Source organism: Limanda limanda, chromosome 22, assembly GCF_963576545.1.
Source record: "Limanda limanda chromosome 22, fLimLim1.1, whole genome shotgun sequence".
In the NCBI taxonomy this organism is placed as follows: domain Eukaryota; kingdom Metazoa; phylum Chordata; class Actinopteri; order Pleuronectiformes; family Pleuronectidae; genus Limanda; species Limanda limanda.
The window spans coordinates 931,701-945,466 of record NC_083657.1 but is presented as its reverse complement, the minus strand read 5'-3'; the positions used below and the strand labels follow the sequence as shown (position 1 = coordinate 945,466).

At 42.9% G+C, this 13,766-nt stretch overlaps 2 protein-coding genes across 2 annotated transcripts in view; both read right to left on the bottom strand.

Moving 5' to 3' along the window:
- The window catches only part of LOC132996239 (uncharacterized), a 3,164-nt gene extending 69 nt beyond the window's left edge, over nucleotides 1–3,095 (bottom strand). Inside the window, exons 1-7 of the mRNA XM_061066581.1 lie at nucleotides 3,005–3,095; nucleotides 1,658–1,942; nucleotides 1,034–1,309; nucleotides 852–950; nucleotides 691–752; nucleotides 520–597; nucleotides 1–350 (exon numbers count right to left, since the gene is read on the bottom strand). The exon at nucleotides 1–350 is cut by the window's left edge and continues 69 nt beyond it. Coding sequence (XP_060922564.1) covers nucleotides 261–350; nucleotides 520–597; nucleotides 691–752; nucleotides 852–950; nucleotides 1,034–1,309; nucleotides 1,658–1,942; nucleotides 3,005–3,095 — 981 coding nt within the window. The 3' untranslated portion in view covers nucleotides 1–260. The remainder of the gene's footprint in view (nucleotides 351–519; nucleotides 598–690; nucleotides 753–851; nucleotides 951–1,033; nucleotides 1,310–1,657; nucleotides 1,943–3,004) is intronic.
- A 4,789-nt stretch (nucleotides 3,096–7,884) lies between these two features.
- LOC132996238 (uncharacterized) lies at nucleotides 7,885–12,517 on the bottom strand. Its single transcript, XM_061066580.1, has 5 exons — nucleotides 12,396–12,517; nucleotides 11,061–11,351; nucleotides 10,437–10,712; nucleotides 10,256–10,354; nucleotides 7,885–8,021 (listed from the first exon to the last, which is right to left on the bottom strand). The coding sequence occupies exons 1-5, from the start codon at nucleotides 12,484–12,486 to the stop codon at nucleotides 7,885–7,887; spliced, it is 894 nt and encodes a 297-aa protein (XP_060922563.1). The 5' UTR covers nucleotides 12,487–12,517.
- Nucleotides 12,518–13,766: the final 1,249 nt, after the last annotated feature.

Below are 13,766 nucleotides of genomic sequence, written 5' to 3'. Positions count from 1 at the left end.
ATTCTCTGTATTTACAGAATTTACAGCACTGCCAACGAGATTGAATTTCAATAATACACATTTCAGTTATTATGGATTTCACAGGATATGGCATTTCATTTGTTTAGCTTTTAAGTTAAATTGCATTTCATTGGTTCTAATAATATACTTTGATAAAATCCTGATAAACACGAGGTTCTAAAATCTCTCAGGACCCAAATAAAAGTTTCTATAGAAGCTGCTGACGAGGAAGTGGAGCTCCGGACTCTCAGCATTCCAGTTTACTTGCTGATCCCCTGGATCTCCTGGTACAAGGACATCGGCTCCTCCCTCATGCGACCAAGCTGAATCTTGTCATACACAGTGTGAGGCTGGATGAGCAGCAAAGAAGAGATTTATATATATATATAAGAGAGAGAGAGAGAGGAAGAGAGAGAGAGGAAGAGGAAGAAATGTAATGAATTCATGAGTCCTTTCATTCTTCCTCAACATCTTTAAACACGATGCTCACAGAACTCCTGATCGGACGTGAGCTCTCACCCCAGGTTTCACTGCGTTGCCATGGTCACCAACGGTTTCATACACCGAGCACTTCATGGATGTCCTCGGGACGTTCGACTGTGCACACGTGACCAAGTGGAATAGAGACAAAATCATTCGGGCACACGCAGAAGCAGACAAGTTACTCAAAGCAACATTCTCAACACTCGCCTCCTCAGCAACTGCAACCTCAGCGATGTCAGCGTACACCGTCAGGTCAGTGGAGTCCACGTCTGGTGAAGGGAGGAAAGCAAAGTGTCACAAAGAGAAACTGCTGCTGAAGGCAAATGACAGAAAGATTTAATAAAGGTTCATGTAGACGTGTTTCTCACCAGCTGGTCTCTGTTTGCAGTGACACACACAGATAACTACCACCAGGCCAACAATCAGAACTCCTCCTGCCGCCAACCCCGCGAAGAAGAAGATCTTTTCTGATGGAATCACGTGCACATTCGAATATTAAAGCATTGTTAAAAACCTCCTGAGGAATTCCTCACCGATGGGCCACACTCACGTTTCTCCTGGTATGAGTCCGAGCTGCTGTTTCTACACGTCACTGTTTCCGATGTGGAGCTCTCACTGTTGGAGATGGTGCAGGTGAACTTGGTTTCTCCGTCCTCTGGCCGGATGTTGTACCACAGCCTGGAGCCGACCAGGGTCTGGTTCCTCACGCTCCAGCTGTAGCTGACGTTGCTGTCGGGGGTCGAAACGCACTCCAGGGAAACTGTGCAGGACTCGTTTGAAGGATGAAAGGTGGAGTTGAAGCTGAGGTGGGGCGGAGTCAAGGGCTCTGATGTGAGTGAGGAGAGAGCGAGACATTACACCTGGAACCTTGTGTGTGCAGGTGGAGGTTGCTGAGCTCTTCTCTGAACCTGAAGCTGAACTGAAGCACAGAAGCAGTTCCTGATATTCCACCAGCTGTGATCACACAGTGGAATAAAAGCAAATGCATCTAAAGCATGAGAAGTCACCGACTGAGTCTGCAACGTGTAACAGACCTGAACCCCGGCTCCTTGTCTCTAGAATGTTAAGTCCAAGATAATAACATTTAGCTGCTTTAGTTAAGTGTTGCAGTAAAGCCTTCTATGCTACGTGTGGTCTTTAGATCAGGAAGTTACCAGAAGGAAAAGCTTCTTACCGTGAACTTGAAGACGGATGGTGACTGTGTCCACTTGCTTATCATTTACCTCTGAGATAAAACTGAAAGTACCAGAATCTTGAAGAGTCAGTTTCATCAGTGTTAGACTGAAGTTTGCTGGGTTCATCTTGACTCTGCCGTCAAACCTAAAATCGTGCAGTATGTTTTTCTTATTAAATCTCCATTCTGAGAAGTCGACTCTACCAGGTGCCAAGCATGATGAAAACTCCACGGTGTCTCCAACTTGTTTATGGACGGTGAGATCACAGCTGGAAGCCTCCACATCTGAAACACATCAGCAAATAACTGAGGAGAATCTGATTGAAACGGACGATTCTCACGTCAAAGAGCAAAAAGCTGAAACAGCGACTGAAAGAAAACTCCACACGACATTGTGTGATATTCATAAACTCATTTGTGCGTAATATGAAACGAGAACACATCTCAGTGGAATCACATGAGGAGGACATCAGGATGATCCTTCATGAAGTGTGTAATCCTCCTGAGAACAAACAACACAGACCAATGGACAGGGGCGGAAACAAAACCTCCTCTGCAGCAGCCCCTGAGCTGAAAGGGGGCCCCCGAGAGTGGTGAAAGCCCCCCCGAGCCCCTGTTCTGCTGAGCTATGTGGTTGATGACATCGTCTTCAAGAGCAGATCTTTGGTTAGCGCTTTTCATGAGAAGAAGGAACCGTGTGACCAGAAGCCCTGACCTCAGTGACGAACAGGAAAGATGGTTTCTTCACTGCTCGTTATCTGTCGCTGCTGCAGCTGCTACTCAGGAAACTCATGGTTTAACAGTTTCTGCCGTCGTGTTGTGTGTTTAACTTGAGTGAGTGTTGTCAGTTCTCTTAACAGTGTGTACTTGCAGAATACGACGCACACAAAAACCCTGCTGGCTTGTGCATGTGCAGCAGTAAGTTTTGAAACTCATAGATCGACTGGATTCCCTGTCTGACCCAACACGGCTCGTCACGATACAGCTGAACAGAAATCCTCCTGAACCGATGAGGACACAAGAGGAGCTGAAGGACGACCCGTCCCTGACTCGTCTCAAGGTTGTTTCCAGGAGAGTTCAGCAGAAAAGTTGCAGACACAGAATTTAAATTAATGTTGTAGGATTTTATCAGTTTTTATATAAATGATCTTTGAAAACTCCCTCGATTATATTTCTTTCATTTGGACGCGGCTGTTCTCAAATCATTTTTATTGCTATTTAAACGTGGTCGTCTTGCATTAGACCAAACAAATCAGAGACCTCTTCCATGAAAGACATGTCAAAGATGATCCAGCAACTTCTGCCCCTTTATGCTCTCATTACTCATATCAGTAAAACATAACTCACCATGTAAGCAGACCCCGAGAAGCAGCAGGTGAAGAAGCAGCTCGATGTGGGTGGAGAAGCAGCTCAGGCAACGCAGGCGACCACCAACCATCTCTGTGGCGAGAGGAACGACGTCTGGTTCCTCTTCTGCTCGATCAAACCGTGCTGTGACAAGTCAGCACAAAAAAAAACTAAAAAAAGAGCGAGAGAGCGAGAGCGAGCGGGGGAGGTTTTTATCAGCGAAGAAGCAGAAGAAAATGACCTTACTGCATCGACTGTGAATTACGAACAATGTTCATTAGATAAAATATAACTGGAAAGAATTTAAAGAGTTGGACAAAAAGTTGAGTCTCAGTTGTTTCTCTTGTGTCATTCATGTTCATGCAGCTTGCACTTTGTTTATGATTTGATGCTAAGAGACCTGTTTGTATTGTGGAATTTAGTGGTTTGGTCTTATGCGTTTCTTGGGGAGGGGGAAGTTGAGGGCCCCCCCTCGTCTCTTTAGCCTGCGGCACTCAGAGTCCCTTGAAAAAAGTGAATTTATAAAGATGTAAAATTATGAGATTATGATTTGAACTCGACTCAAATGTCACATCAACAAAGCCTCTCAGAGGAATCGTGTCTGGAGACGAATGCAAGCAGGACTCTGGAGGTTCTGGATCCACGTCTGATGAAAACCTTGAGCAGGAAGAATTTAGCGGCGTCCATTCAGCCATATTCACAAATCCCCATTTGCCTCCTCGGGCTCCGAAGCTGTGGAACAAGCTGCCTCTGCTGATCGGACTGGATCGGTTTCCTCTTTTAATACCATTTGAAACACACATTTTGTTTTATTGCATTTCTAACTGAACTTTCAGTTCTTATGTCTGCGAGGGACGTTGAGCCGGCTGACCGTTCAGGAGAATACATTCACAGGTTTGCTGACAGTTATGTGGAAAGGAGAAGTGATATGAAGATGGTGAAATGAAGCTGGACAGTGAGTCGCCAAAGAAACAGAACCACGACAGAGACGACTGTTGAAGAGACGTGTGTGGAGCAATAACCAGAAGAGCTCAACACTGTCACTGGGTTGATTTCACCACAATATTTCTAACAATCAATTTTATTTAGGGACTCTTAGTTTGAAGAGGAGTTTACCGGGAGGGTGTTGTGTGAGGAGTGTGGTGGAAGTTGACTGATAATAAACGGGTGCTGTATCCCGAGTCGATGCCCCTCTTCTGTCTTCTTTTGACTGATTCAATACTAAACGCTCGGCTACATCTCTATAGATATATATATATATATGAAAAGTCCTGGTTTGAACTCATTGCAGCACTTCAGAGAGTTCAGTAAAGATTTCTTTAAAGCAACACTATGTACTTGTTACTGAAGAACAGCGCCCCCTGCAGCCACATGTGATGATAAACTCTTTTTGACATGTTCACACTCAAACATCAGACTCACTTTAATCCAGCTGCTGCTTTAAGGTTCAGAAAACTGCATAATGTTGCTTTAAAAACAGATGAGAAACAACTCTCCCTGGTCTCAAGCCAGTTTCCACTGGTTAGACTGGTTTTTAAAACCCACCAACATAATAACAGCAGCGAAACAATGTCCTCATGTTAGTAAAAGCTAATTTGCAGCAAACAATAAGAACGAGTGATTTATTGGTTAATAAGAATCAGCAGATATCAGTGACGTGTTGCATCAGAGTTTATTTGCTGATCCACACAGAAGAAAAACATTTATTTTAAAGAATAAGCAGAACATATTCCATCATGTTCTATATATTTGGCTGCATTTGTGTTTTATTTTCATTTATAGTTATTTATGATAAAGTTTCTCGTTAAATGCCCCAAATACATTTATTTTTCATCAGGGTTTGATGAGATTATTGCAAAAGATAATTCATAGATTAAATCTAAAACTGCTGCGCCACCATGTGGCTGATGATGAGACCTGCAGGTGGGAGAAAAGTCTTCCCACTGAGACAAAGGTTTAAATGAACAACAGAAGAGTTTCCTGCCACAATAAAACACAAACCTTCTTGTCTTCACTTAGAAGCCGGAGTCATCGGTCAGAGCCGTCATGTTAGTTCCGCCCATGACTTCAGGTAACATGCCGTACCACATAGGCCTAAATAAGGACATGTTTTTGTATCTGAAGATAAAAACACATTGGTCAAGAACCTTCCCTCTACACCCATCCATTAGCTGGTCAGAGATAATTCCCTAGGTCAAAGGTCCTTCCAAAGAGGGAGAGAACTACTAAGATAAACATCTGGAGGAATCTCTAAGAATGTCTGAGAGTCCAGAAGATAGGCATCATAAATGTAAGCCTGTCATTATGTTTTAAACACATGCCAAAATGATCTACTCTAACGAATATACGACAATTGCATTTAAACTTTTGTTGCACGACTGCGGCAAAAATATACAGAATAATCCTTTTTTAGGGGCCAATGCCGATATCGATATCAAGGAGCAAGAAACTATCACTTATATATAAAATTGCGATAAAGCTAAAGTAAAAAAATATTTCATAAAGAAATAAAGATAAATTGAAAGAAAACACAAATACAACAGAATATATAGAACTTGAATTTAGACAAAAAATGTTTTCAATAGAGCTGTCAAACGATTTAATATTTAATCGCGATTAATCGCATTTATGTCATAGTTAACTCGCGATTAATCGCAATTAATCGCACATTTTTATCTATTCTAAATGTCCGTTCATTTATTTTTTTTCCATAATTTTACTTTTGTTTTAATGCTCTTATCAACATGGAAAAGTGGATTGGCTTGCTTTATGCAAATGTTTTATATTATTGAAAAACAACATTGCCAAACAGGGCGGTACAAAATAAAATTATAAAGTGCACATTTCAGGTAAACAAGGACTCAGCCTATAGTGCAGTTAAACCATGGCTTAATATTTTATTTTTTTCAAGTTTGCTGTGAACATAGCAGTCAGGCCTCTTATTTCAGAAACAATGAACCGTAACAGTTAGGTTACCAATAAAAGGTAAGCGTACTACTTTTTTGCTTTCAGCCAGCAACTCAAACAGACAAGCAACAAAATAACAAACAAACAAAATACACAGGCAAGTGTCGGCCTACTTTGAAATAAATTAAACACAGAACTTTGTAGGGCTATTTGAGTCCTCCCCTTATTTGTGGAAAATGTATGAAATAAGAAGTACCCTATTTTTAAATAAATAAAAACATATAGCTGCAGCCTCATAGTGTAACGGACTGGGTTTATGTTTATGTTTGGTTATGACGTATGTTCAGTAAAACACTGTGTTGAAGGAGCGTTCTGATGTCTGAGGGTCAGTGAAGGGGTCGGGGTGGGACATGTGACTGTTTGGACCAATAGGATGGGGTTGTTTTGAGATCGGGGCTCCATGAGGAAGTGCAGTGTTGTTGATGTGTGCGAGTGACGGATTAAGAGCGAGAAGTGCACATGTTCGTGTAGAGAAAAAATACAAGTTACTAAACCACGAAGAAGTTCCGTGTCCTGTGGAAGCGGGGCAATACAATAGCTTTAAAATATATATTTTAGTTGGCGAAATATTAAAACAAAAAGCGAGAGCAGGTCAGACTAAAGGCGAACACAGATACTGAAGCTGCAGCTGCAGCTCTGCGTTTATCTCGCGTTAAAAAAATTGAAGGGCGTTAAAATGGGTTTGCGTTAACGCCGTTAATAACGCGTTAAACTGACAGCCCTAGTTTTCAATGTAAAATATAATCATAAAGCACATTGTTTATCCTGTAAAATTAACCTTTTCATATCGGAGCATATCTTCAAAGGCCCATATCTTCAAAGGCCCATATCAGCAAATTGAAATATTGAACGCAAACACAAAGCAAAAATCACAGCATTTCTTTTTTCATTTATACTGAAATTCAATCCAGATCAAGTCGTTCTTTCCAATGAGCTGTTACAAAACTGGTGAGTCTAATATGTGAAGGTGTTTAAGGATGAATGTTGATTTTCATGCTCTTGTTTTCTGGAGGATGCACCATTAATAGTTGTCCTGAAACAAATTGACAATAAGTATAAATTACTAAAGTACACACTTGATACTAAAAAAAGCGACAACATGATCAAGGCCGTTCATGGTTTTACACAAAGGATTTGAAATTTGAGACACCAATTGAACTGCATACTTATCGTACAGTAACTATTTAATAATGATATGATGGAGTTTCAGTTGAGGTTTATTTCAAATGCACATGAGCCAGTAGCTGAACAGCCAGTTGTTAATATTTGTACCTGAAGCTGAATGTGGATTTTCTTTCACGTAGTCAGACGTCTCCTCTGGATCACCTCGGGTTCCTGTGAAGATCAGACAGAAAACGACTTGAGAAGGTGGAGAACCACTGTTTTATTCATTTAGTGGATCTCGTTGCCACTCTAATATCTCTATCACAACCAGCATCACCAGCCTCAGGTGCTCCACACGTGTTCCAATGCAAATGAACGTCCTTGTTGTTCAAACATTATATGGAAGCAGCTAAACCGATCCCTGGTTCAGTTTGATCCGGGTCTGACTACATTCTGGTGCTTTGGTCTGGAGCCGGGTCTGAGGAACCTTTCCATCTGTAACTCTGCTTCAGACTCAACTAAAAAGTCCAAATGTCTGTCCACGCGTGTGTATTGATGTCATGACATCGTGTTGGACATTTCTGTCCTCATCTGCCCGTCCACCTGAAATCAGGAGGTTTTTCATTTAGGACTTCTCTGCAGGAGACACATTTTATACTGTACCTTCCTCCGTGTCTCCTCTGATTGATTCATAGATGCAGTCGTCACCTACGAGTCAATAAAAAATCAAATCAACATGAAATGTAATTGGAAACTTTGTGACTAGGTTCTTCTGAAAAGCAACAAGTTAGAAATAGCTGTGAAGGCATTCAGTAGGAGAAGGACGTCTGACCGTGGAGAAGAGACGAGTACACTGGCAGCTGGATTTCATCGTGGTGGACAGTTGGGTCGAGAACAAGAGCCACTACATGAAAAGAAGAGTTAGTGTCACTAAGTGTCGCAGGAACTATTGGGAGAATTTTCGGTTAACGGCTGTTCACAGGAATCTGCAGGCAGCACAGGAAACTGTCAGGAATTGACGCGAGTTTACCAGTTTCTGGCAGTTTTACAAGCCTGTGAATGTTTGGCAGTGAGCCCCCTGCTCCTAAGCCTAGGGGAGGCTTTCACATGCAAATGACAATGAACTGAGCTTTACAAATGAAAATCAGGATAGTTTCCCTCAGTGCAGATAAGTAAGTTAGTGTGCTATAATGAATTACATTGTATACCATCAGCAAAGGACAATGCTATGAAAAAAAGCCTGTTTCCCTGGACAGGACTGACAAACCACCTCTTCAATCTTAATTGCCCATGAACACTATCCTTAAGGCCTATGTATGCTTCTCCGAGTCCTTTACGCGTGGGGGGACGGACGGATCGGACGGACTCTTTTTCATTTATGCTCCTCCGAACTGTGTGTGCTGAAAACAATTCACCGCCAGAACAGTAGGTGGCGCAACAGAAGACGAGCTTAGAGAAGCCTACCTCGTGATGTCGTTACATGTATTAGAAGTCCACGCTTGTTTATTTACGTCCCCCCGGCTCGTCACACACAGTGAACGATGGCAAGTAACAGACAAAGGCTGTTGATGGAGCTGGAGCTTCTTGACAAGTCAGAGGACTTGCTTGGCACGAGCTTAGAGAATCGTACTTTACTCTAAACACCCGTAGAAAAGACAGTTTTAGCTGAAATAAAGTGACACCCAGCGGGTCAAAATGCTTATGTTATCGTTTCTTAACGCAACGGTTCCCAGGTCTTGTTTACGAAATGCGTTGCTAATTCAGTGTCATGACAGCCGTGGAATTAAAGTCGTGACCGCGGGTTTTACTACCACAGTTAGCATGGTGGCTAGCACGCTAGCGGCATTATGAAAGTTCGTTATAACCGTATGTGACCGTACACACAGCCCGTCAGTTCTCTAAATCTGTTTCTGCAGAATAAGAATCTGTGTCACACAGTCAAGTCAAATGGGACGGTGAGTGAAACAGCTTTACATAACATCAGATATCTTACGTGGTGGAGCTAATTCTCCGGACACGTTAGCTCCGGACACACACAATCTCCTCTCTCAGTCTTAAAGATTCATCACCAAACTCTACCACTTCTCTCTGCTGGGGGGATCGGCGCATCCCGGTGTGTGTAGATAAAAACGCCCGTCCGGTTAGTATCACTATTACTGGTGGTCTCTTGACTGCTGGTTAGCGTAGCTAAGCTAGCGAGCCTGCTACAGAGACACCGGTACCTGGGAATAACTAATTATACAACTAAATAAAAGACTAAACTTACCACAGAGTCGGGCTTTTTAACATGGGAGTCAATGGGACTTTCTATCTCTTGCAGCCAGGCGTAGCGGCTTCCCATGGAACTGCAGCTTTTTTACACTTCCGTATCGGCTTCATCGCTCAGCGCAGGATGTTGCCCCTTGGTCTTGACATGCCCTCCCAAAAGTTCGTAAATGTTGTGTTGACATGTTAAATGTTTAATGTTTGACATGTTTAATGTCATTGCATTTATATTTGTAAAGATTCTCCTTTAATTAAAAATAACTGCTTTTTTGCACTGTATAGGAGCGGCCCCCATCAAGTTGTTGGAAGTAACTAAGTAACTTTAACTTAAAGTACATTTTAAATGAACAACTTTTTACTTTTACTTGAGTAGATTTTAGATGGGTAATTTTACTTGTACTTAAGTAAAATTTCATCAAAGTAAATGTACTTTTACTTGAGTACAATATTTCAATACTTTTTACACCTCTGCGCAAGAGCCCCTTCCGCCCCCTTCCGGCTTGCGTGCGTCCGCCAATTTTTCTAACTATACGACAAAGCTACGCAGGCATCACGCATTTCATAGCATAATACAGCCATGGCAGAAACCAAGGACGAATTTAACTCAAGGTTGCCATTGTTCATGATGTGTGTGGAGAACACGACTGGGAAAAGGTAAATAAACACTCCACAATGACTGCCACACCCACAAAGAAGGCATCTCTAAGGTCGTCTTCGACAAAACACGCTACTCCGCCTAGTGTTCTGGCGGGGAATTGTTTTGCAACTTGCGCAACCCTTGGGGAACCTTAAACCAAAACGAGTCCGTCGATGCAACTGCGTGGCCAGCCACAGTCACACGGCTCTGCAACAAACTGCTGCTGAAGTCAAATGACAGAAAGAACTAATAAAGGTTCATGTAGACAAGTTTCTCACCAGCTGGTCTCTGTTTGCAGTGACACACACAGATAACTATCACCAGGCCAACAATCAGAACTCCTCCTGCTGCCAACCCCGCGAAGAAGAAGATCTTTTCTGATGGAATCACGTACACATTCGAATATTAAAGCATTGTTAAAAGAAACAAGGGAATTCCTCACCGATGGGCCACACTCACGTTTCTCCTGGTTTGAGTCCGAGCTGCTGTTGACACACGTCACTGTTTCCGATGTGGAGCTCTCACTGTTGGAGATGGTGCAGGTGAACTTGGTTTCTCCGTCCTCTGGCCGGATGTTGTACCACAGCCTGGAGCCGACCAGGGTCTGGTTCCTCACGCTCCAGCTGTAGCTGACGTTGCTGTCGGGGGTCGAAACGCACTCCAGGGAAACTGTGCAGGACTCGTTTGAAGGATGAAAGGTGGAGTTGAAGCTGAGGTGGGGCGGAGTCAAGGGCTCTGATGTGAGCGAGGAGAGAGCGAGACATTACACCTGGAACCTTGTGTGTGCAGGTGGAGGTTGCTGAGCTCTTCTCTGAACCTGAAGCTGAACTGAAGCACAGAAGCAGTTCCTGATATTCCACCAGCTGTGATCACACAGTGGAATAAAAGCAAATGCATCTAAAGTATGAGAAGTCACCGACTGAGTCTGCAACGTGTAACAGACCTGAACCCCGGCTCCTTGTCTCTAGAATGTTAAGTCCAAGTTAATAACATTTAGCTGCTTTAGTTAAGTGTTGCAGTAAAGCCTTCTATGCTACGTGTGGTCTTTAGATCAGGAAGTTACCAGAAGGAAAAGCCTCTTACCGTGAACTTGTAGACGGATGGTGACTGTGTCCACTTGCTCATCATTTACCTCTGAGAGGAAACTGAAATCACCAGAATCTTGAAGAGTCAGTTTCATCAGTGTTAGACTGAAGTTTGCTGGGTTCATCTTGACTCTGCCGTCAAACCTACGATCGTCCAGTATGGTTTTCCTCGATTTATTAAATCTCCATTCTGCCCAGTCGACTCTACCAGGTGAGACGCATGATGAAAACTCCACGGTGTCTCCAACTTGTTTATGGACGGTGAGATCACAGCTGGAAGCCTCCACATCTGAAACACATCAGCAAATAACTGAGGAGAATCTGATTGAAACGGACGATTCTCACGTCAAAGAGCAAAAAGCTGAAACAGCGACTTAAAGAAAACTCCACACGACATTGTGTGATATTCATAAACTCATTTGTGCGTAATATGACACGAGAACAAAACTCGGTGGAATCACATGACAAGGACATCAGGATGATCCTTCATGAAGTGTGTAATCCTCCTGAGAACAAACAACACAGACCAATGGACAGGGGCGGAATCAGAACCTCCTCTGCAGCAGCCCCTGAGCTGAAAGGGGCCCCCGAGGATGGTGACAGCCCCTGTTCTGCTGAGCTATGTGGTTGATGACATCGTCTTCAAGAGCAGATCTTTGGTTAGCGCTTTTCATGAGAAGAAGGAACCGTGTGACCAGAAGCCCTGACCTCAGTGACGAACAGGAAAGATGGTTTCTTCACTGCTCGTTATCTGTCGCTGCTGCAGCTGCTACTCAGGAAACTCATGGTTTAACAGTTTCTGCCGTCGTGTTGTGTGTTTAACTTGAGTGAGTGTTGTCAGTTCTCTTAACAGTGTGTACTTGCAGAATACAACACACACAAAAACCCTGGTGCTTGTGCAGCAGTAAGTTTTGAAACTCATAGATCGACTGGATTCCCTGTCTGACCCAACACGGCTCGTCATGATACAGCTGAACAGAAATCCTCCTGAACCGATGAGGACACAAGAGGAACTGAAGGACGACCCGTCCCTGACTCGTCTCAAGGTTGTTTCCAGGAGAGTTCAGCAGAAAAGTTGCAAACACAGAATTTAAATTAATGTTGTAGGATTTTATCAGTTTTTATATAAATGATCTTTGAAAACTCCCTCGATTATATTTCTTTCATTTGGACGCGGCTGTTCTCAAATCATTTTTATTGCTATTTAAACGTGGTCGTCTTGCATTAGACCAAACAAATCAGAGACCTCTTCCATGAAAGACATGTCAAAGATGATCCAGCAACTTCTGCCCCTTTATGCTCTCATTACTCATATCAGTAAAACATAACTCACCATGTAAGCAGACCCCGAGAAGCAGCAGGTGAAGAAGCAGCTCGCTGTGGGTGGAGAAGCAGCTCAGGCAACGCAGGCGACCACCAACCATCTCTGTGGCGAGAGGAACGACGTCTGGTTCCTCTTCTGCTCGATCAAACCGTGCTGTGACAAGTCAGCACAAAAAAAAACTAAAAAAAGAGCGAGAGAGCGAGAGCGAGCGGGGGAGGTTTTTATCAGCGAAGAAGCAGAAGAAAATGACCTTACTGCATCGACTGTGAATTACGAACAATGTTCATTAGAAACAACATAACTGAAAAGAATTTAAAGAGTTGGACAAAAAGTTGAGTCTCAGTTGTTTCTCTTGTGTCATTCATGTTCATGCAGCTTGCACTTTGTTTATGATTTGATGCTAAGAGACCTGTTTGTATTTTGGAATTTAGTGTCCTTTGAAAAAAGTGAATTTATAAAGATGTAAAATTATGAGATTATGATTTGAACTCGACTCAAATGTCACATCAGCAAAACCTCTCAGAAGAATCGTGTCTGGAGACGAATGCAAGCAGGACTCTGGAGGTTCTGGATCCACGTCTGATGAAAACCTTGAGCAGGAAGAATTTAGCGGCGTCCATTCAGCCATATTCACAAATCCCCATTTGCCTCCTCGGGCTCCGAAGCTGTGGAAGAAGCTGCCTCTGCTGATCAGACTGGATCGGTTTCCTCTTTTAATACCATTTGAAACACACATTTTGTTTTATTGCATTTCTAACTGAACTTTCAGTTCTTATGTCTGCGAGGGACGTTGAGCCGGCTGACCGTTCAGGAGAATACATTCACAGGTTTGCTGACAGTTATGTGGAAAGGAGAAGTGATATGAAGATGGTGAAATGAAGCTGGACAGTGAGTCGCCAAAGAAACAGAACCACGACAGAGACGACTGTTTAAGAGACGTGTGTGGAGCAATAACCAGAAGAGCTCAACACTGTCACTGGGTTGATTTCACCACAATATTTCTAACAATCAATTTTATTTAGGGACTCTTAGTTTGAAGAGGAGTTTACCGGGAGGGTGTTGTGTGAGGAGTGTGGTTGAAGTTGACTGATAAACGAGTGATGTATCCCGAGTCGATGCCCCTCTTCTGTCTTCTTTTGACTGATTCAATACTAAACGCTCGGCTACATCTCTATAGATATATATATATATATATATATGAAAAGTCCTGGTTTGAACTCATTGCAGCACTTCAGAGAGTTCAGTAAAGATTTCTTTAAAGCAACACTATGTAACTGTTACTGGAGAACAGCGCCCCCTGCAGTCACATGTGATGATTAACTCTTTTTGACATGTTCACACTCAAACATCAGACTCACTTTAATCAAGCTTCTGCTTCAA